Source organism: Propithecus coquereli, unplaced genomic scaffold, assembly GCF_000956105.1.
Source record: "Propithecus coquereli isolate 6110/MARCELLA unplaced genomic scaffold, Pcoq_1.0 Scaffold110, whole genome shotgun sequence".
In the NCBI taxonomy this organism is placed as follows: domain Eukaryota; kingdom Metazoa; phylum Chordata; class Mammalia; order Primates; family Indriidae; genus Propithecus; species Propithecus coquereli.
Window position 1 is genome coordinate 1,362,831 of NW_012134970.1, and position 21,258 is coordinate 1,384,088.

A 21,258-nucleotide genomic window follows, 5' to 3' on the forward strand; every position below is an offset into this window, starting at 1 on the left:
GAAGAACATTTTTTTCCTCACCTTGTCTATATTGAACACAAACATTGGAAAGGTCCACTTGATTGCTGATTTTTTGATACTCCTTTAATGACTCCCTTAACATTCTTTCCTTTTCAGTCTTATTTTGAACTTGTCGGGAACGCTGGAGAAGTTCATTTGCCTAGAAGAGATGACAAGAACTTAAAAAGATATCAAATCAAGTAGACAGATGATGTTGTCAATGTTAAGTTTCAGTCAATATCTAAATTTGTATGTGGTTTATTACCATTAGAAATAAAAACAACTCTACAAACTTACTTCTTCTTAATTTTAGGCAGAAAAGTTTTGACCAAAAAATGCTAGCTATTTTTAATTCCTCTCACAAACATGTTAAGCAAAATAGCTTTTGTCTGGCAATTCTCTTGCCTAGTCAATACATTATTGGTCAGCAGGCAGTCCATGCAACACTGATTTACTTATTTTTTTCCACCTGTAGGAAAGGATCAATAAAAATTGCCCCATTAACTGTAATTCATCACAGATTTACTTAAAGTTTTATCAATTTTAACTTCTAATGAGAGAAATTAATCCTCTAATGGCTTTATTTCCTTAATTTCTAAATTTCGTGATTTTTCTTATTTCTAACCTTTGTCTTTTTTAATATGGCCTAGAAACACTATCAAAGATTCTTTGTGAAAAACTTCAAAGAGTACACATGGATTATAAGAAACCATGTATTCTAACCCATTTCTTAGACGGATGAGGATTCTGGGGCCAGGGGAGGTTAAGAGAGCTACATGACTGAGGTCATATATCAAGTAAAATAAGACACCTCCTGATTCCCATTTTAGTATGCTTTTTGTGATATGGTGACACCTCCTGTAAGAAACACTGAAATAGGTAACAAAGTACCATACCTTAGAACAAATTGCATCATCAGTGCTATACAGAAGTGGGCAGATATCCTGTAAATGTAAACTAATGCCATCAACAGCAGCATTATCTCTGATGTAGCAGTTGATAAGAGAAGCAATTAATGCCCCTGTGAGTTCTTTATCCCTGATTACGAGATCTTTAAAGGTGGTGATCTTCAACTGCTCTTGAAATTCCTAGAAGTATAAGAGAAAACTCTTTTATATTAAAATTATAGCAATATCTTATTTCCACACAGAATGAAATTATTTTAATAAAGTAATGTAAACATCAACAGACTCTGTAATTCAAAAGAGAAAATATGCTAAAGAACCAAATTTTTGCAACTTGTATAAAATCACATAGAGTTGGAAAAGAACCCATGGTGAGTCTAGTCCAAACCTCTCACTTTATAAAATTAAAGTTAAGTAAAGCCCAGGTACAGCCAAAACTAAAGCCAGGTCTCCTGACTTTAGTTATAACCAGGATAAAACAATCACTTGGCTACATTGACAAATCTCAGGCTTACATTTTATTTTTCCTAAATAATGTTTGAATTCTATTATTCAAGGCATTCTAACATTGGAGTTTGACCTGCATTTTGAACAAATCTGCTTGTTAAAATGAAGCTCTAAAGTATTAAGGTGATTTATACTACAGTAAAACATTCTGTTTAGTGAATAGATTACAATTTCTTTTTTCTAAATTTCAGCAAATACCCAAACTGTATTCAGATTTTTGAACAAATATTTAATTTGTATTCCTTGAATACAAAATTGCCCGTGCAAGGAAGGAACCTTTGAAGATGGACCACAAAAAATACCTAGGCTAAAAACCTACCTACTACATTGTGTTTATCAACCAATAAAACTCAAAATCATTATTCTACATGGCATGAAAAAGAAAACAGTTTTCATAATTAAACATATTAGCTTGAATTTTTAAAAAGGAGAAAAAAATTTTTGTGCTTTAAAAACAACCATCCCAACTAAAAAATCCACAACTACTCATCGGACACTACCGGAAAGAACTAGGGAATTACCTTCTAAATCTGAAAAATTGTACTTAAAATTGGCCAGGTGTGGTGGCTTATGCCTATTATCCTAGCACTTTGGGAGCCCAAGGCAGGAAGATTGCTTGAGGTCAGGAGTTTTGAGACTAGCCTTGGCAACACTGCTGGACCTCATTCTTTCGAAAAGTAAAAAATAGCTAGGTGTGGTGGAGCGCACCTGTAGTCTTAGCTACTCGGCAGGCTAAGGCAGCAGTGCTTGAGCCCAGGAGTTTGAGGTTGCAGTAAGCTATGATGGATGCCACTGTACTCCAGCCTGGGCGACAGGGCAGGACCTTACCTCGAAAAAAAACAAAACAAACAAAAAAACCCCACACAAAACATAAAACATTTCAGGGTAATCAAATAGCACTCAAGGGCAAAGAAAATTATTTTTTATAGAAGTGCAGTTAATAATTGTGGAAAGAAGCCTGAGCAACATAGCGAGATCCCATCTCTCTATGAAAAATACAAAAACTAGCTGGATGTGGTAGCACACATCCATAGTCCTAGCTACTTGGGAGGCTGAGTGAGGTTGAGTGAGAATGGCCTGTGCCCAGGAGTTTGAGGTTGCAGTGACCTATGCTCACACCACTGTGTTCCAGCCTGGGCAACAGAGCAAGACCCCGTCTTTAAAAAACAAAACAAAACAAAAACTGTGGAAGGAACCAAAGATTCAGAAAATTACCATTTTGTAATCCTAAATGAAATAATGAAATAACGAATTCCAGCAATGATTACCAATAGATGATGAAAGCTTGATAAAAGTCTGATGGAGAATTTTATAACAGCAGAATTTGACTTACCACTTGAATCCAGCAATCGATCTTAGTATTACTAAAAAGCAGAATAACCAAACCTTTTGTGTCCCCTAATAAATAGCCTGATAAACAAACCACTACATACGAAGCATTCTATTCTTCCTCGAATAAATGGACTGAACCCTAATCAAGCCTACAGAAATCTAACTTCCATTTAGTAGAAAATGCAGGAGATACAGGAACAAGTTCTCAAGGAAGGTAAAAAACCACCTTGGAATATTGTTATCATTCTACATGAGTGATGATCCAATTTCTACAAGGCAATAGCAAGGAGAAAAAAAAAGGGAAGAAAGTCTGCTCTAGATTGAGAGAGATTTAAGAGAAACAACAATCAAATTCAATGAGTCAACCAACTTTTTAGATCCTGACTTGAATGAACCAATCTGTTAAAAGATATTTTTAAGACAGGGAAATTTCATTATTTTAGATGCTACAATAATTACTGTTAATACTGCAAAGTGTGATAATGATACTGTTGTTATTCAAGGAAATGTCCATCTTTTTAAAAGAAATACACAATATTTCTAAATACACAGTATAAAGTAAATAGGAGTAAAATGACATGATGCCTAGAATCTATTTTAAAATAATTCAGTAAAGAAAAAGAGAAAAGAGGATATATTAAGCAAAGCTGGTAAAATATTAATATCTTGAAAATGTTGGGTATGAGTCAAGTGTATGTGGGAGATATTGTTAGTTTTTGCTCTACTTTCACATTTACAAATGTTCACAATTCAATAAAAGGTAGGAATATATTTCCTCCAAATGTCCTATCTAAAATTTTGATGAATGCCAATTATCTTTATCCTTAAAAAGGATTCAAATGAGAACAGCAAAAGAAATATGAACCATTCACTTCCCATAATGATAAACATCTTCCTTTAAAGTAAGGGTGTTTAACTTAGGTTGTTTGACCCCTTGAAATTATATGCAAAAATCTGTGTTAAGTATCTATATGCATTTCTTTTAGGGTGGTGAAAGAGAGCTTTTTATCAGATTCTCAGAGGGATCTGTAGCTCAAATAAAGGTCACAATCCACTGTGACCGTATTTTTCGTGAAGAAAGATTTCATTCACATACCATTATAAAGTTCTCATATACTATAAACACTTGTGTTTTTGACAAAGTGGTTTCCAGAAGTTACCATGCTTTTGTGCAATCTTCCTAAAACATACTAAGTTTATCATAATCTAAATGCTTCCCAAAATAATCCCCTCCCAAACCCAAATGTAAGATTAAAGTCATGCAAAAGAAAACAAACACAGTATTAACAGTACAATCTTAAACAAAAAAAGATAAGTTTACCTTCTGAAGTTCTCCTACAATGACAGTGAATTGATGTTCACAGAGAAGTTTCCATAAAGCCAGAGCCTGGTATGATTTTCGAACCAATTGCTGGATTGCCTGAAGTGAAACCTTTTCACTCAATTGAGCCTCTAATAATAATAAAACACAACTAATGAAGTTTTATAAAACTTCAACTTATCCTGGATAAGTTGTTTTATTTCAAATAAAAACTACTGTTAAGGTCGAAATCCCCATTGTTCTCCTCTCTGCCCACATCATAGGCGATCATAATCATCAGTTGTTGTATTCTTGTTTTTGTGTATATATATGCGTGCTTCTGCATGTTTGTGTGTGTAAACATAAATAAAAATATTGCAGTGTTTTTAACAATTACATCATTGTTTTTTTGCCCAGTTATATGTCCATAGGCTGGCCTCACTGATAAACATAAAGCTAGTACATTTATTTTCATTGCTGAGTGTTTCATCATGTAAATATACCACAATTTGGCCCATTTTCCACCTGAACAACATTTAGATTGTTCCCAGTGTTTTAACACTAAAATAATAATGTGATAAATATGCTTAAAGAAGGTCTCCTGGAAAATACTGTCAAGTTCTCTGGGACTGAGTTTCTCAAATCGTGGATTAAAACACATTGTCAGATCATAAAATCAGTTTAGTCAGTCATGATAGCTTTACTCCCATCCCTTAAATAGGAAATAGAATAAAAAAAGAAAGAAATACCAGGGTATAACACAGGCAGAATTATTTCAGGAAATTTTGTTTCAGTTATGGGTATATTATGTTTTTAAACATGAGTCATAATGTAAAATGTATTTCTTACTGTGGGAAAAAAGTTTGATAAAGATTCTTCTAGGATATACCACTAGAAGTGAAACTACTGGCTTTAAAGTATGTATGTGAATTTTCAGCTTTTATTAGATATAATCAATTGCTCTCCAAAGTGGTTGTTGCAGTATAAACTGCCAGCAGTTTGAATGCTCCCATTTGTACAAATCCTTACCAATGCCTGGTAATGTCAAGCTTAAAGCCTTACTTAAGTATCATTAGCAGTTCTGAAAACAGAATTTACAAAATGGTAAATACAGAACTAGGGTCAGCAGAACAGAAGAATGTGGCTTGGGACAAAAGTAAATTGTTGGGTCTCAATTAAGAAAGTTCTACGAGCCAGAATAATTGGTCCTAACAATAAAAGATAAAAGAACTTAGAAGAAGCTGAATAACAGGGAAAATTCATGTAAGAATTTATTACTATTCCAGTTCATAACCAGAATAATGGGTAATTATGAGAACTTCTCAGTTCCCTTGCTCTTTCCTTACTTGTTACTATTTATACTAGACAAAAAGCACAACTAAATATTTGACTTATATTAATATATTTAGCTCTATAAAAAGGTATATCACTATTCATTGGGGAAATACAAATAGAAATCATGAGATGCCACTTCACACCCAAAGGGATGGCTACTATAAAACAAAAAAACTCAGAAAGTTACAAATGTTGGCTAGCTGTAGTGCAGCTGCCATGAAAACAGTATGGCAGTTTTTCAAAAAAACTAATAATAGAATTACCATGTCAGCAATTCCACTTCTGGTTATATACCCAAAAGAACTAAAAGCAGGGCCCTGAATTGGTATACCAATGATCCTAGCAGCACTATTCACAATAGCTAAAAGGTGGAAGAAACCCAGTGTCCACCGGCAGATGAATGGATAAACAGTGTGGTACATATATACTATGGAATATTACTCAGTGTTGGAAGGAAATTCTAACACATCACAGAACATCGATGGACCTCGACGACAGTATGCTAAGTGAAATAAGCTGGTCACGAAATGAAAAATACTGTTTGATTCCAGCATCTGAGGTACCTAGAACAGTCAAATTCACAGAAACAGAAAGTAGAATGGTGGTTACCAGAAACTCGCAATAGGGGGAAAATAGGGAGTTACTGTTTCATGGGTACAGAGTTTCACTTTGGGAAGATGCAAAAAATTCTATAGATGGATGTTGGTGATGGTTGCATAACAATGTGAATATCCTGAATATCGATGAACTGTACACTTAAAAAACAGTTAAAGTGATAAATTTCATGGTACATATATTTCACCACAATAAAAAATACCATAAAGAAAAAGGTGTCTGGGCACGGTGGCTCATGCCTGTAAACCTAGCGTTTTGGAAGGCTAAGGTGGATCACTTGAGCCCAGAAGTTCAAGAGCAGCCCGGGCAACACAGAGAGACCATGTTACTACCAAAAAAAATTAGCTGGGTATGGTAGTCCATGCCTGTAGTCCTACTCAGAGGCTGAGGCAGGAGGATAGGAGGATCGCTCAAGCCCCAGAGTTTGAGGGTGCAGTAAGTTATGATTGCACCACTGCACTCCAGCCTGGGTGACAGAGCGAGACACTGTCTTTATAAAAAAAAGACAGAAAAAAGAAAACGGTATGTATCATGTTTTCTGGTGGAGCAGGGAACAAAAATGTATGGGCTAAAAGAAATATTATCCCACTTTGCCAGTCACATTGATATTTTAACAAAAAAAATTTGTGTTATCAGACGAACTAGATCTCACTAAAAGAAGTCCATAGCTTTCTATTCAAGTAATAAAACTTTACTGGGGTCGTGTACATTTAACTGATCAGGAGCAATAATTTACCATGAAACTTTCTCTGCAGTTCCTGTTGCATTTGTTGGGTATTTCCATTTTCAGGACGCATGAATCCTATCAGCCTCTGCTGTACTTTGGCAGTAGTACTGAAATAGAAATAGGAAAATGTGTTTTTAATAGCTTTATTGAGATGTAACACATACACCATACAATTCAACCATTTAAAGTGTGTAGGCTAGATGTGTAGGCTCCCATAATCCCAGTACTATGGGAGGCTGAGGCAGAAGGATCGCTTGAGGCCAGGAGTTTGAGACCAGCATGAGCAACACAGCGAGGGAGACCATGTCTCTACAAAAAATACAAAAATTAGCCAGGTATGGTGGTATGGACATGTAGTCCCAGATACTTGGGAGACTGAGGCAGGAGGGTAGCTAGAGCTCAGGAGTTTGAGGTTGCAGTGAGCTATGATGATGCCACTGCACTCTAGCCAGGGCAACAGAGCGGAAAAAAAATATATTGTTATGCTGTTCAAGATACACTTAAAGTGTTCCAAAGACTAAAAATAAAAAAAAAAATTGGTATAGCCTTCTTAGGAGACAACTAAACACTACATATTAACACTTTAAAAAGCCCTCAGGCCCAATAATTCTCCTTCTAAAGAAATTCATCTAAAGATTACTGAATAAGAAAAAAGAGTAATCACTATGCTCTGTTTATAACATCAAGAAATAGAAACAATCTAATTATTAGTAAGGAGTTATCAATTGCTTGCATATAAATAATGGAATAGCATATAACCATTACAAAAGTAAAATATTTTTTTCCATTAATTTGAAACATTCGAAAGGATATATGAGTATAAACAATGTTACATAAAAGTGTACCTACGCAAGACTTTATTTTTGCTTTTAAAGAAATGTATATTTATATATGCTTTAAGAACATTATATTGTCATAGTTCTTTAACAATTCTGGAAAGTGATGTGACTCCTCAGATGTGATATTATTTCCCTCCCTGAAAAGTCCATATCATTTTATTAACAAAAAAAAGTCCATTCTAAACATACACCCACACAAAAAATTATATGGGAATGCTCGTATCAGCATCATTCTTAATAGCCAAAAGCTGAAATAAGCCAAATGTCTATCACCTGAAGAACTGGGAAATAAAATGAAGTACTACTACATGCTACAACATTCGAATCTTGAACACATTATGCTTCGGGAAAGAGGCAGACACAAAAGGTCATATGTTAAACATTTCCACTTATATAAATATCTAGTGTCGCCAGATCCATTGGGACAGAAAGTAAATTAGTGATTGCCAGGGATTAGGAAAGGGGAAATGAGGAGTGGCTATTAATGGGCACAGGGTTTCTTTTTGGTGTGATGAAAACATTCTAGAATTAGATAGAGGGGATAGTTGCATAACTTTGTAAATACACTAAAAACCACTGAACTGTATACTTTAAAAGGATGAATCTTATGGTATGTAAATTATATCTCAACAAAAAAATACAACACAAAGGAAAAAATGAATACGTAAACCCTATTTATTCTTACTTTGGATTTCCTAGTGGTCCTCCCGCAAATTGGGAATTTCTGTCTAGAAATTCCTGCAAACCCTTTAGTTCCTGTAGCACTGACTCTAGCAGTTGGCAGGGAACACTGCTTTCAATCTGCACAAATAAAAAGATTTTTAAAAGTTTAAAAACACATACTCTGTAAAGCTATAATTGAATATGAACAATTTTAATTTTGAAGTGCCCTATCTTTATAAGCAATAGTTAATAACTACATTCCTCTCTTTCTGTTCTAATAAGATTGATAATTTACATATAGGAAAAGACAAACATTTTGATTACTTCTTACATTTTTATATGGGTCACCACCCAGATTAAAATGTAGAATATTTTCAACTCCCAGGAAAGTTTCCTAATGTCTCTTTCTAGTCATTAGTCATCCCACCTCTGAGGTTACCACTTTTACTTTTATCACCATAGATTAGTTTTGCATGTTCTTACACTTCATATAGAAAGAATTGTATACTATGTTAGGCAAATACATTCCTATTCTTATAAATGTCAACTGTAAAAAGATATCATAGTCAAAAATATATTTGGTATCTTTTCATTTTAAAAAGAAAACAAGCTTAAATAGATTACATTTATATTCTAGACTTTTACAAAATCTCACTATCTGAATTTGTGATAATATAAATTTCAAGATGCTTTCTTAAAGCAGTCTGCAAGGTATGCCAATTCATGGAAATTAGTGCTAGGTCCATGGTGTTTTTGCATATGTAAGTCAAAGTATTAAATAGCAAATTTTGAGCAATATTAAATATTAGCACTATTTATCCCTCACAGCAACCTTATGAGGGAGATATATTATTCTCATTTTACAGTGAGGTATTAGGCTCTGAAATGTTAAGAAATTTACCCATGTTCAGATAGTTAATAAGTGATAGAGCTGAGATTTAACCCAGAGGGCAGTTTATTGAACAAGAACACAAATTTGTAAATAAACAAATAATCATTGCCATCTTGCTCGTGTAATATCAAGAAATGTTACAAGAAACTATCAATTAATACCATCAGGCGGTTACATACAAATAAGAGAGTAGTAGCATACACACTTACTGCAGTGATCTCTCTGTTGCCACTCTTGAACACTCTCTCCACAACTAAGCTAGCATCCCAAATGTTTCTGGAACAAAAAAATGTTTTAATGATTGTGCAGTAAATTAATAAAAGGATTACATTACGTAATAAATTCATGTCTGTAGAAATTTAATGGCTTTATTAGGTTTTTAAAAACTTTACACTGGTTTCATTTAACATTTTACTAAGTTATCTGGAAGAATGGAAACACGAAAATTTTCATACCTGACAGACCTAAGTTACTTCAGATAACAAAATACTGCTGAAGAAAAATCAAAAGCCTTTGGGTACTAAATCGTAAACAGGGATCTTGTAATGAAAAATATAAATAAAGTGGTTTGGCACTGTTTCACATTTTAAGCAAATGATGTGAAATCATACATCTCAAATCTAAGGAAAATATATACTAGACAACATAGCTAATTAGATGATATGGTAGACTAATTGCAAAAGTGATCAAAATTCTTTCTCTCTCCCTATAGCTATCTCTCTTGCAATGTGACTTTAACGCCTCTCCCACAAAAAGGTAGGTTGGCCTTAAGACTTCCTTCTGGCCAAGTGAGTGATGCAGAAAAGAGAACGGTAGGCCAGTTTTGAGCCCAGGCATAAAGAGGTTTTGCGCGTTTCTACTTTCTCGAGGAACCCTCTCACCACCAAGCTAATAATTGCTGGCCTGCTGGAGGATGAGAGATCATGTGGAGAACAACCCACTCGTCTCAGCTGAGGCCATTCTAGATCAGCTAACAAATATGACCTTAAACATGCGAGACTGTAGCCAAGACAAGCAGACTTAACTTCACAGTTGACTGCAAATGCATGAGTGAGTCCAGCAAGACCAAAACTGCCCATTTGACCTATAGCCACGTCCTGAGTTATGGGGAGATTTGAAACACTATATATTAATATCTATATAGATATACAGTTGATTGTTTTTGTTTTTTTTTTTTTTGAGACAGAATCTCACTGTGTTGCCCGGGCTAGAGTGCTGTGGCGTCATCCTAGCTCACAGCAACCTCAAACTCCTGGGCTCAAGAGCTGGGACTACAGGCATGCGCCACCATGCCCGGCTAATTTTTTTTTTCTATATATTTTTAGTTGTCCAATTAATTTCTTTCCAATTTTAGTAGAGATGGGGTCTCGCTCTTGCTCAGGCTGGTTTCGAACTCCTGAGCTCAAACAATCCGCCCGCCTCGGCCTCCCAGAGAGCTAGGACTACAGGCGTGAGCCACCGCGCCCGGCCTACAGTTGATCTTTGAACAACACAAGTTTGAACTGCACAGGTCCATTTCTACGCAAATTTTCTTCCATATCTGGCACCCCGATGCAACAAGACCAACCCTTCCTCTTCCTCCTTCCTCAGCCTATTTATGATGACGTAGGTGAAAACTTTTATGATGACCCACTTCCACTTAATGAATAATAAATATATTTTCTTTTCCTTCTGATTTTCTTAATAACATTTCATTTTCTTTTCTATAGCTTACTTTAATAATATACAATACATATACAAAACATGTGGTTTTTTTTTTTTTTGAGATAAGAGTCTCACTCTGTCACCCAGTCTGGAGTACAGTGGCACAACCATAGCTCACTGCAGCCTCAAACTCCTGGGCTCAAGTGATCCTCCCACCTCAGCTTCCTGAGTAGCTGGGACTACAGGCATGTGCCACCATGCCTGGTTAATTTCAATTTTTGGTAGAGACGGGGTCTCACTATGTTGCTCAGGCTGGTCTCAAACTCCTGGCCTCAAGCAGCCCTCCCACCTCGGCTTCCCAAAGTGGTGGGATTACAGGCGTCAGCCACTGTGCACAGTCCAAAATATGTTTTAATTGACTCTTTATGTTATCGGTAAGGCTTCTAGACAGGAGGCTATTAGTAGTTAAAGTTTTGGGGAGATAAAAGTTATACGTGGATTTTTAACTATGCAGGGAGTCAGTGGCCCTAACCCCTGTGTTGTTCAAAGACCAGCTGTATTTTGATGCTACCATACATATACAGAGAAAGAAAGAGAGACAGAGAGAAAGAAGGTGGGGAGAGAAATAAAACACAGCAATGAATATAGTTAGATAATAAAAAGGCTGAATGATAGAAAATCTTATTAGTAGACAAGTGCATTAAAACTACAAGCATAGTAAAATTTAATAAATGATGTCCCAAATTTTAGAGTTAAAAACATTTACTCAACATAGGACAAGGTGAGCAATAGTTAATTATTCCGTAAAAATCTTACCCCATGATTCGAGAAAAGTAAATGCAAATACCATTGTGTTTCCCAGAGTACACAATCTCTGGTCCAGTCACACAACTCATACTTGTGGCCTGAGTTGCTGGGTTTCCCATAGCACACACTGGAGTTGACATGGCAGGAGGCTGTATACCTTGTACACACATAAGAAACACAAGTCTTTTAAAAATATAACTTTAAAAATTCAGAATACTCAATAACCCAAATTGTTGTATCTGGACACAAAGGTAGAAATAGTTACAAAAATAATGGAATAAATAGATATTTAATTTGGTTGTCCTTAATCAGAAGAGAGACTTAAACTTCGATGGTGGTCCTAGGTAGACTTTCAAGTATTGACAATGCAGAATGAAAAGGAAAAAAAACATGGAATCACTTTTCCTAATGCTGAGAGAGAAATAGAACTAATTATACAGATTTCAGGCCCGAATTAAATACTGGTACCCAAATAAGGGGCTTTGCAGGCACACTATTAGAGGAGCTCTTAAATGCATTCATGGCCAAATACTAATATTTGCTTGGATGTCACTTATATTAAATGACACTTATTTTCAAGGGAATAAGGCAAATTAATCTTTACCTTAAGGTAAAGGTTAATCTTTACCATTAAGGATAACTCATAATGTTAACTCTTCAAAAAGAACATTAGTAGCAATCCAAAATAGAGAAAAAGATGTACCTTGAGATGGTGTTCCCAAAAAGGATGGATTCGGATAAGGACTACCACTAGGAACAGGAGAACCTAAAAAAGGAAAGAAGAATATAAAGATTTATAAAATAATCTCCCAACTTTTTCAATCTGATCAAATTAGGCACACAGAAGCCATTTCTAAGTATAAGAAGGACTGGCATCACCTATGATATATTTAAGAATTAGGGACTTCTCTCATTTCCCAGTAACTTTCTAACAATCTCCACTTTAAAAAACACTACTGTGAGGGTTTCTTGTTATTAAATCATTCATCTTTTACCCTTTGAATAAATATCAAGAGTTCTGTAAATACTATTAGATATATTTTATTTTGCTCCCCGGTATACATTAAGGATTCAATATTAATATATAATTTTTAAGAGTCAGCATCTGTAGACTTATTTACCAATAATACAGTAGCAATAAATAAAAGATAATGAAAGATTTATTGACTAAAATATGCTGGAAAGTTTCTAAAATTCAAACTATTATAAACAATTTCATTTTAACGTTTCATACTCACTAGAATAGACAGGAGACCCCAAGATGGGACCAACATTACTCGGAGGGGGCAAAGTAGTTGGAAATCTCATCTGCGCTTCACCACCATACCTATTTTTATGACAAAAGAGGCTGAGTTTATTCAGTAAAACCATCCATCTTTAAAGCTGGACTTGTTCCTAGTCCTTAGCTTAAAAATAAATGCTTTAAGTATTGGACATTTTATTGTGCTGACAGTGAAATATATGCATATGATACATAGTAAATACTTATTTGGTAAATGTTGAATTGAAACTGCTACCAGGAAGAAGTATTAGGTTATTAAGTATGAAATGTCCAATTTCCTTAAGTACTAAATTTGAGAGTTGATATCTCTGACATTTCACTTCAACACTTCTTGTTTTATTTTTATTGTGAAGGTGCATCCTCCAATCTTACAAACACGCATTTGGCTTGTGATTATCTTTCATGGTTTTTTTTTTTTTAGAGCAATTTTTGTGAAACCATGGAATCAAAAATTAGTCTTATTTTCAAATATAAGTTCCTTTGTGGAACCAATGCAGTGCAAACAGTGCGAAGTTATCAACGAAGTGTTTGGGAAGAATGTGGCTAATGAACACACAGTATGTGGATAGTTTGAGAAGTTCCATTCTGATAATTTTAATCTTGAAAATGAGCCACGTGGGAGACCTGAGACCAAGGTGGATAATGATGGCTGAAAGCTGTAGAGGAAGCAAATTCATCTCAACCTATGTATGAATTAGCAGCAAGGTTTAATTTTACTATTCCAACAATATTGGACCATTTGAAACAAATCGGCAAGGTAAAGAAGCTGGATAGATGGGTTCTCTGCATGAATTAAACAAGCATCAGAAGAGAAATCATCTTGAAGCTTGCCTTTCTTTGCTGTCATGACATAAAGGCAAATCATTGCTACATATTATTACATGTGATGAAAAATGGATTTTTTTTGACAATCGCAAGCGTTAGCTAGACACAATAGCTGGATAAAGATGAAGTACCGAAACACCGTCCAAAACGGAATATTCATCAAAAAAAGCTAATGATGTCTGTTTGGTGGTCCAGTGCTGGAATTATCCACTATAGCTAGTCAATCGATTACAGCGGATGTCTGTTGCAACCAACTGGACAAAATGATGAGGATGTTTGCGATTAAGCACCTGAGATTGGTCAATAGAGACAGGCCAATCCTCTTGCAAGACAACACTCGACTGCATGTCACACAAACAACGCTGCTCAAATTATGGAAGCTGGACTTGGAAACTCTCTGTTATCCACTGTATTCATCTTGCACCAACTGACTACTGCTTCTCCCAGGCTTTGGACCATTTCTTGGCAAGGAAAAATATTCAATTCTCTATAAGCTGTGGAAAACGCCTTCCGCAATTTCATCGCCACTTGTTCTCCAGGGTTCCTCACTGCTGGCATAAATGAGCTACCATTAAGATGGCAAAACTGTCTAGATAGTTTAGGCGCATAATTTGATTAATTGTATTGTTTCTTGTTTCAGATACAATAAACTACACTTTTGATTCGAAACTGGACATTTCATATTTAATAACCCCCAATATAAGGGATTCTGATAACTTCTTAAAAACAATGTGCAATGCATAGAGTTTACTTAATGAGTAACTGCCATCAAAATCTTCACACTAGATTATGGTTAGACAATACTTTAAAAACCTTTTTTAAACAAATCACATTATAACTTCTTAGCTAATATTTTCCAAATAAAAATATCTCTTTGATACCAAGTTTCCTTAAAGTGATTCAGAATCCCTCAGTACCAATGATACACATAAAGCAGTGGCATACTGTCTGGGGAAGTAAGAAAGATAGATGAGATTTTAACTGAGGTGGAAAGAAGACTAGACAAGAAGTTGGAGAACAGAATCCAGAGATAGAGCAATAATGCATAAATCATGCTAATCTAGCTGCTTCCATCGACATCATAATTTCATCCTTTTGTAAATAAATATATTTTAGTACTTTGTCTACATAGTCATTCAACTGTTTGGCAAAGCCATTACCTATCCCTCTGGTATTGAAACCATTTAAAAAATGGCCCAGTACCAAAAAAACCCCTGACGTATACCTGAAGAAAGCCCGAGTTGCCCAAGCAGATACTTCTCTATCACAGGCAGCACTGGAGCAAGCAAGAATAAGGCAAGTTGCACAAGCCTGGTCTTCCTGTAAAAAGAAGAATATCTTCCCTATATTAAAAATAAACATTTTAAAAGAAGTTTTATTTACTGCTCTGTCCAGTGTTTAAATCTGTACCTAGGACAGAGCAGATGCTCAATAAATATTTGCTGACTAAAGGAAGTTAGCTGGTATTAAAAAGAGAAGTGAACTAATGGTTTTAAAGTTTATCATAAGCACTAGTATTAAAGAATGTTCTCTTTTTCTTTTTACCTAGATTCTGATTTAGTTCCTGGTTTATTTTCTTCTTGTAGCCTTTCTACCTCTTAGAAAATATGGTACTCAATATATGCTAACATATGCTATATATATGCTAACATATATTGAGTACATATCGAGTGTCACACACTAATTTAAGAGTTTAGCACATATTAATCTTCCCATCACATACTATTATTATGTAACGCATTTTTTACACGGAAGAAAACTGAAGTCCAGAGAATTCAAGTAATTTACCCCAGTGGTGGAGCTGGGATTTTTAACACAGGTGGTTTGAATCCAGAGTTTGTATACTTAACTTTGATGCGATATTTTAAACTAACCACTTCATTTCCTCAACTCTAGTTATGGATTCAGATTACTAAGGTCTGCACACTATTGTCTCAAGTTTCTTCCTCAGGTCATTAAGCCAAAACAAAGAATTGAACAAAAAGGGACTTATCCATAAATGTCTTGTGCTTTTAATAAAGATGCATTTATCAAATAACTTGAACATCGAACTCTTACTAGTAGACTTTAATGATAAAAAATTATCAACAACAGAGAATAAAAAGCTGAGAATTTACTGTGGAACTTATAACATATTAATCCTGCTTTCAAATGTTGGTATACATTTGACTTAGGCGAAGAAAGGAATATTGTTAAGATTATCTGTTTATTGCAGTATTTTAGTCCCAATTTATGTAAAATTTAACTATCAATCTCACTGTTTCATGGTTTAAAATATCATCATATTTTTCAAAAAGTATAAGTAATTACCTGATGTAATTTAAAGAATCTTTCAATTTCTTCTCCATCTCCACCCACATTACTCACAAGGAGATGCCTCAGTTGATCTACAGGTCTGAGTTTATGAAACATAAGACTCCCCTAAGAAATTTTTTTAAAAAAGAAAAAGAATATGAATAATAGATTTACCAAAATTGGCTGGTAGCAACTGACCCTGTTACTTTGTTTAATAAAATAAATGAAACAAACAAAAAATACCTTCAAGAATACAAAGTAAACTGGTCAAAAATATCATCTATATTTTAACTTATAACCTACACTAAATCTATATATCCACAGAGAAAATTTAATAAGAAAACACTACCTCTCTCAAAGCTGCCCCTCAAACCAAAGAATTAAAGTCAGATTATTAATCATGTTGTTACCATGTATATCCATTTAGAAAAATATGAAGCTGGACCCATACTCATACCTTATACCAGGATAAATTCTAAACAGATCAAAAAATTTAAAGTAAAAAAATAAAACTATAATACTAGAAGAAAAGGAGAAGAAACTATAAGTGAATTCTTTTATGAAGCTTAGAGGAAGCTTTTTAGCTCTGACATAAATCCCAAATGACAATTGGTAATTTTGACTACTTATAAATTTGTCTGTATGGGAAAAATTTCAATAAACAAGATCAAATGACAAACCAGGAAAAATAACTGATGCTAAAAATAAAAAAAAAAAAGTTAGTTTCCCTGATACATAAATCCTAATAAATTTTGATTTTATAAATCAAAATGACAACTCAATAGAAAAGTAGGCATAAAATAGGAATAGACAGTTCACAGAAATATAAATACTTGAAAAGACAGTCAATCTCTTAATAACACAGCATATTGTACTGAGAGAGGCTTCTAGGAAACAAGCATCCACAAACATCGCTAGTGAAAGCATATACACTCTGACTGAGCAGATGTGATACCACAGCTTTACTCACATACATGTGAAATGATATATGCACAACGCTGGATTTTTTTTTGAGAGACTGGGTCTTGCTCTGTCACTTAAGCTGAAGTGCAGTGGCCAGATCATAGCTTACTGCAACCTCCAACTCCTGGGCTTAAGCAATTCTCCACCTCAGCCTCCCAAAGTGCTGGAATTACAGATGTGCACTAGGCCAGCTAACTTCTTTAATAAAATTTTTTTGTAGAGACATGGTAATGCTATGTTGCCCAGGCTGGTCTCAAACTCCTGGGCTCAAGCAATACTTCTGCATTGCCCTCCCTAAGTGCTGGGATTACAGGCATAAGCCACCCACTGTGCCCAGCCAACAAGATTGTATTTTTTAATAGAAAAAAATAATCCATTAATAGGGGCCTAGTGAAATATGGTACATCCATACAAAGAAATATCTTTGAAATATAAAATAGAATGAGAAAGTACTTCATATATGAATATGGAAAGGTCTCCAAAATATATTTTTGAAATATAAAAAGCAAGGTATAGAACAGTATATATGTTACCATTTGTTTAAAAATATATTTGTTTTGTTTGTATAACCATATCTCTGGAAGGATACACAGATACTGATAACATGGGTGTCTGGAGGAAAGGGACCTGGACTGAATGAGAGATTTTATTGTATATACTTCCCGTTTCACCATTTGAATTTGGCAATGCATTACTATATAACAATTAAAATAATAAGGAAATGTTTTTGAGTAAGTGAGAACTTATAAGAAATATATTTGGTTGCTCTTAAAAATAAAACTTAGCTTACATAAGTTACTATACACTACTATGGTCATATAATTATATTGTAACTATATAAGTTATTATATATTAAATACTTGGCTTACACTATATTTTATGTTGCTACCAGTGATAGAAATGCTACTTTAGAAAAAGCATAACACTTACAAAGAGATGGTTCTTTTGTATCATTTTCATATTTATAAAGTATTCCTTAAGAGTACTATAAGAGTAAGAATTCCTAAGTATTTAAGAAAATGATTTCATTAAGCAACTCTTTCAGTGTACTTGACAAAAACATTAAATATCACTTCTTCTCTTCTTTTTGTTTCTACCATAACAGAATATGTACATACCTGTGCTGAGAGGAGAACAAATTTCTTTGGAGGTAACGTGTGTTGCTGTACAACAACTGGTGAGTCAGTTATTGGAATATGATCCTTATTTAACGGTGTAATTATCTTATCTACTTTCAATTCATCTATTGCAGAAAGAGCCCAAGAATGACCATCAACACGGGTTGTCATCTATGTAAAAGAATTAATTTTTTAAATTATCTTATTGAAGTTACATAAAGCAAAAGCTTCTAGAAGAAAAAAATACAGACTTAATTGCTAAATAAATGTAGATTTAATAAAGAATACATTAATATTAATACTCCAAAAAGTATGTATTTAGTTTTCTATCCTTTGCTTTTAATCAGGCATCTTCTATACCATTAACAATAAATAATTTTTTCATACTAGAGGACAAAGGCAAACTTTTCTTAAGATAAATTGTAAATACTATCTACTAGAACTATAATTCTCTTAACCAAAGAATAAATATTCTACCATCTTTCCAGGATAGATTCATCTATACTGGTAGGTTCAGTGCTTATATTTTACTGACATGTAGATTTTTCTTTTACTTTTTTTTTGTTTTGTTTGTTTGTTTTTTTGAGACAGAGTTTTGCTCTGTCACCTGGGATAGAGTGCAGTGGCGTCATCATAGCTCACTGCAACCTCAAACTCCTGTGCTCAAGTGATGTTCCTGCCTCAGCCTCCCAAGTAGCTGGGACCACAGGTGTGTACCACTATGCCCAGCTAATTTTTCTATTTTTGGTAGAGATGGGGTCTCGCTATGTTGCTCAAACTAATTTTGAACTCCTGGCCTCAAGCAATCCTCTTGCCTCAGCCTCCCAGAATGCTGGGATTAGAGACATGAGCCACCACACCTGGCCACATGGAGATTTTTGTTCTTTTGAAATTATATTTGCTTTCCATGCTAAGATATTTTCTTTTAAAAAGTGCTTTAATACTCTAAAATACTTTATAATAAGAAATTTCAAGCATTTAAAAATTTAAAAAATATAGTCAATGTCCATATGTCTAATACCTGTCAGACAATTGTTAGTATTTTGCCATAGTTGCTTTTTTTCTCTCTTCCTATATTTTTTGTTTTATTATACCATTTAAAAGTAAGTGACATACATATCACCCCTAAATACTTTTGCACGCATCTCGTGCAATAATGACGGTCTCGTACATAACCATGATACCATTACAGCATTTAAGAATGTTGACAATTCCCCAATATAATCTAATGTCCAGGCAATATAAAATTTCCCCTATTGTCCCAATGTCTTTTACAGCTATTTGTGGAAATCTAGAATTTAATCAAAGTTTATATATTATACTTGGTAGTTTTTTTAAAAAAATAAAAGTCTATATTTATTTGAGAAGTCCCATATTATACAACTGAAATGATAATGTATAGCATTCGCTTAAAAAAAAAAAAAGTTAACATTTATTGAGTGTTTCCTATGTGCCAGGCAGTGTTCTGAATGCCTTGTACACAAGAAATTATTTAATTCCATAACTCCACAGATGTAGGTACTATTGTAACCCTTACAGATGAGGAAATGGAGGGCCAAAAACATATTAAGTCCTCTTCGCCAAAGGTTTGAGCAGGTAGAGCCAGGATTCAAACTTGTACCCTCCTCCAACACTGCATCCCAGTCAGGACAGAGTTTATATCTTACTAAGTTCTGAATCCTCACAGTTCATAGCAAAGCTCATAGTATGTGCTCCGTCAAGTTCAAAGAATAAAGGAAAGAATAAGAAAGGCACTCCTTACCTCCTTATCTACCTCCTGTCTCTACTCCAGCTCCTTGAACTGTGTCAGAAACTTCACCGAGCTCATAGAAACCATACTGCTATCCCTGGAAGTTAGGTTTTTATTCCTCCTACTTACACCTTTTTCCCCTCCCGACAACTGGAAGGGCTCAAGTTCGAGAATCACCAGAAAGTAGCCAGTGACAGCTAGAATCAAAAATGCCTGTGAAGAGATGGCTCCAAACACACAGTATCAGACATTTACACCTCAGTAGAGGTTGGTTTGTCTGGTTTGATCAGCAGCCTCTAGGGGCTCTGCAGGAATATATAGGAGGACAGATAGAGGTGGGCAGAGGACACCAAAGGGAAGAAGAGACATGGCTTCCCCTTAGCACCTCATGGGCTGGGGACTAGGATGGGTGGCCTGCAGAGGTGGAGGGGGAGCCCAGTGGGTGAGTTCATGGCAGCCTTGTCCCTCACCCAGGAAGACTACATCAACTTCCTGAAGTATGTGGTGGTCTTTGCTTCCAAAAGACAACTGAGTGTGAGTTTATATACGTAGGGAAGAAAAATGAAATACAATGGAAAAAAATGCTGGTAATTCTCTCATATGAGTTTCAATTTACCAAACTTTTGTGTATGCTTGGAAATTTCTATAATTAAAAAAAAACTTTAAAAATTTAGGCAAAATTACAAAAAGATTATTAGGATAAAATTCTAAGTCAGAACTATAATGGACAGCCTCATAATTAAACAACTAAAAAAACTATATTTAAATGAGACAATGATCATTTCAGAAAAGATACATGTATTTTCAGGTATGTTATGGGAAACATTCTAAAAGGGTTCCAATGTTTTACTTTAAGGATGTTTTTAGTGATTACCATAATAACTTCTAATGTGAAACAGAAAAAACAAAGAATTAACTGGACACATTTCTTTTCAATAAGATTTCTAAAGATATAATATTATAGAAGCAAATAGCAATAAAACAAAGGATAAAGTTTCTTACCATATATTCTTCATTCAAAATTAAAAAAACATTTCTTTAGTATTCTCAGGATAAATTACCTGGGTTTCCATCATTGGCTTTTGGAAAGGAAAAGTATCATGGTTGACACACCATAAAATGTCATTATCCTCATTTTCTGAGGCTGCCATAAGTAGAATACCTAAAAGTTTAATACATAAAATTTTATTACATGATGTCAAATAATATGCATCCCCAAATAACCTTAATAAAAATTACTAATACTAATACATGTATATATATATATAACATTAATCTTTATAAGCAAACAAGTTACAAAACAAAATAAAAATAAATTACCTGAAAGAACATATAACTATTGGCAGGGTAGAGTCATTAAGTGTTCTTGATCTTATACTGTATTTTTCTTTCATGTAAACATTTATTTTTTTCACATTTTACCATTTTTGAATTTAGGATATATCTTACATTCAATGGC

General features: G+C 34.3%; 1 protein-coding gene across 1 annotated transcript in view; it reads right to left on the reverse strand.

Annotated features, from left to right (window-relative positions):
* NUP155 (nucleoporin 155kDa) overlaps positions 1-21,258 on the reverse strand; it is a 69,238-nt gene that overhangs the window by 22,102 nt on the left and 25,878 nt on the right. The window contains exons 12-24 of the mRNA XM_012649456.1: positions 20,861-20,961; positions 18,050-18,220; positions 15,984-16,094; positions 14,899-14,993; positions 12,805-12,893; positions 12,270-12,332; positions 11,576-11,723; positions 9,325-9,391; positions 8,246-8,361; positions 6,731-6,828; positions 4,066-4,196; positions 897-1,088; positions 22-160 (exon numbers count right to left, since the gene is read on the reverse strand). Of these exons, the coding sequence (XP_012504910.1) occupies positions 22-160; positions 897-1,088; positions 4,066-4,196; positions 6,731-6,828; positions 8,246-8,361; positions 9,325-9,391; positions 11,576-11,723; positions 12,270-12,332; positions 12,805-12,893; positions 14,899-14,993; positions 15,984-16,094; positions 18,050-18,220; positions 20,861-20,961 (1,521 nt within the window). The remainder of the gene's footprint in view (positions 1-21; positions 161-896; positions 1,089-4,065; positions 4,197-6,730; positions 6,829-8,245; positions 8,362-9,324; positions 9,392-11,575; positions 11,724-12,269; positions 12,333-12,804; positions 12,894-14,898; positions 14,994-15,983; positions 16,095-18,049; positions 18,221-20,860; positions 20,962-21,258) is intronic.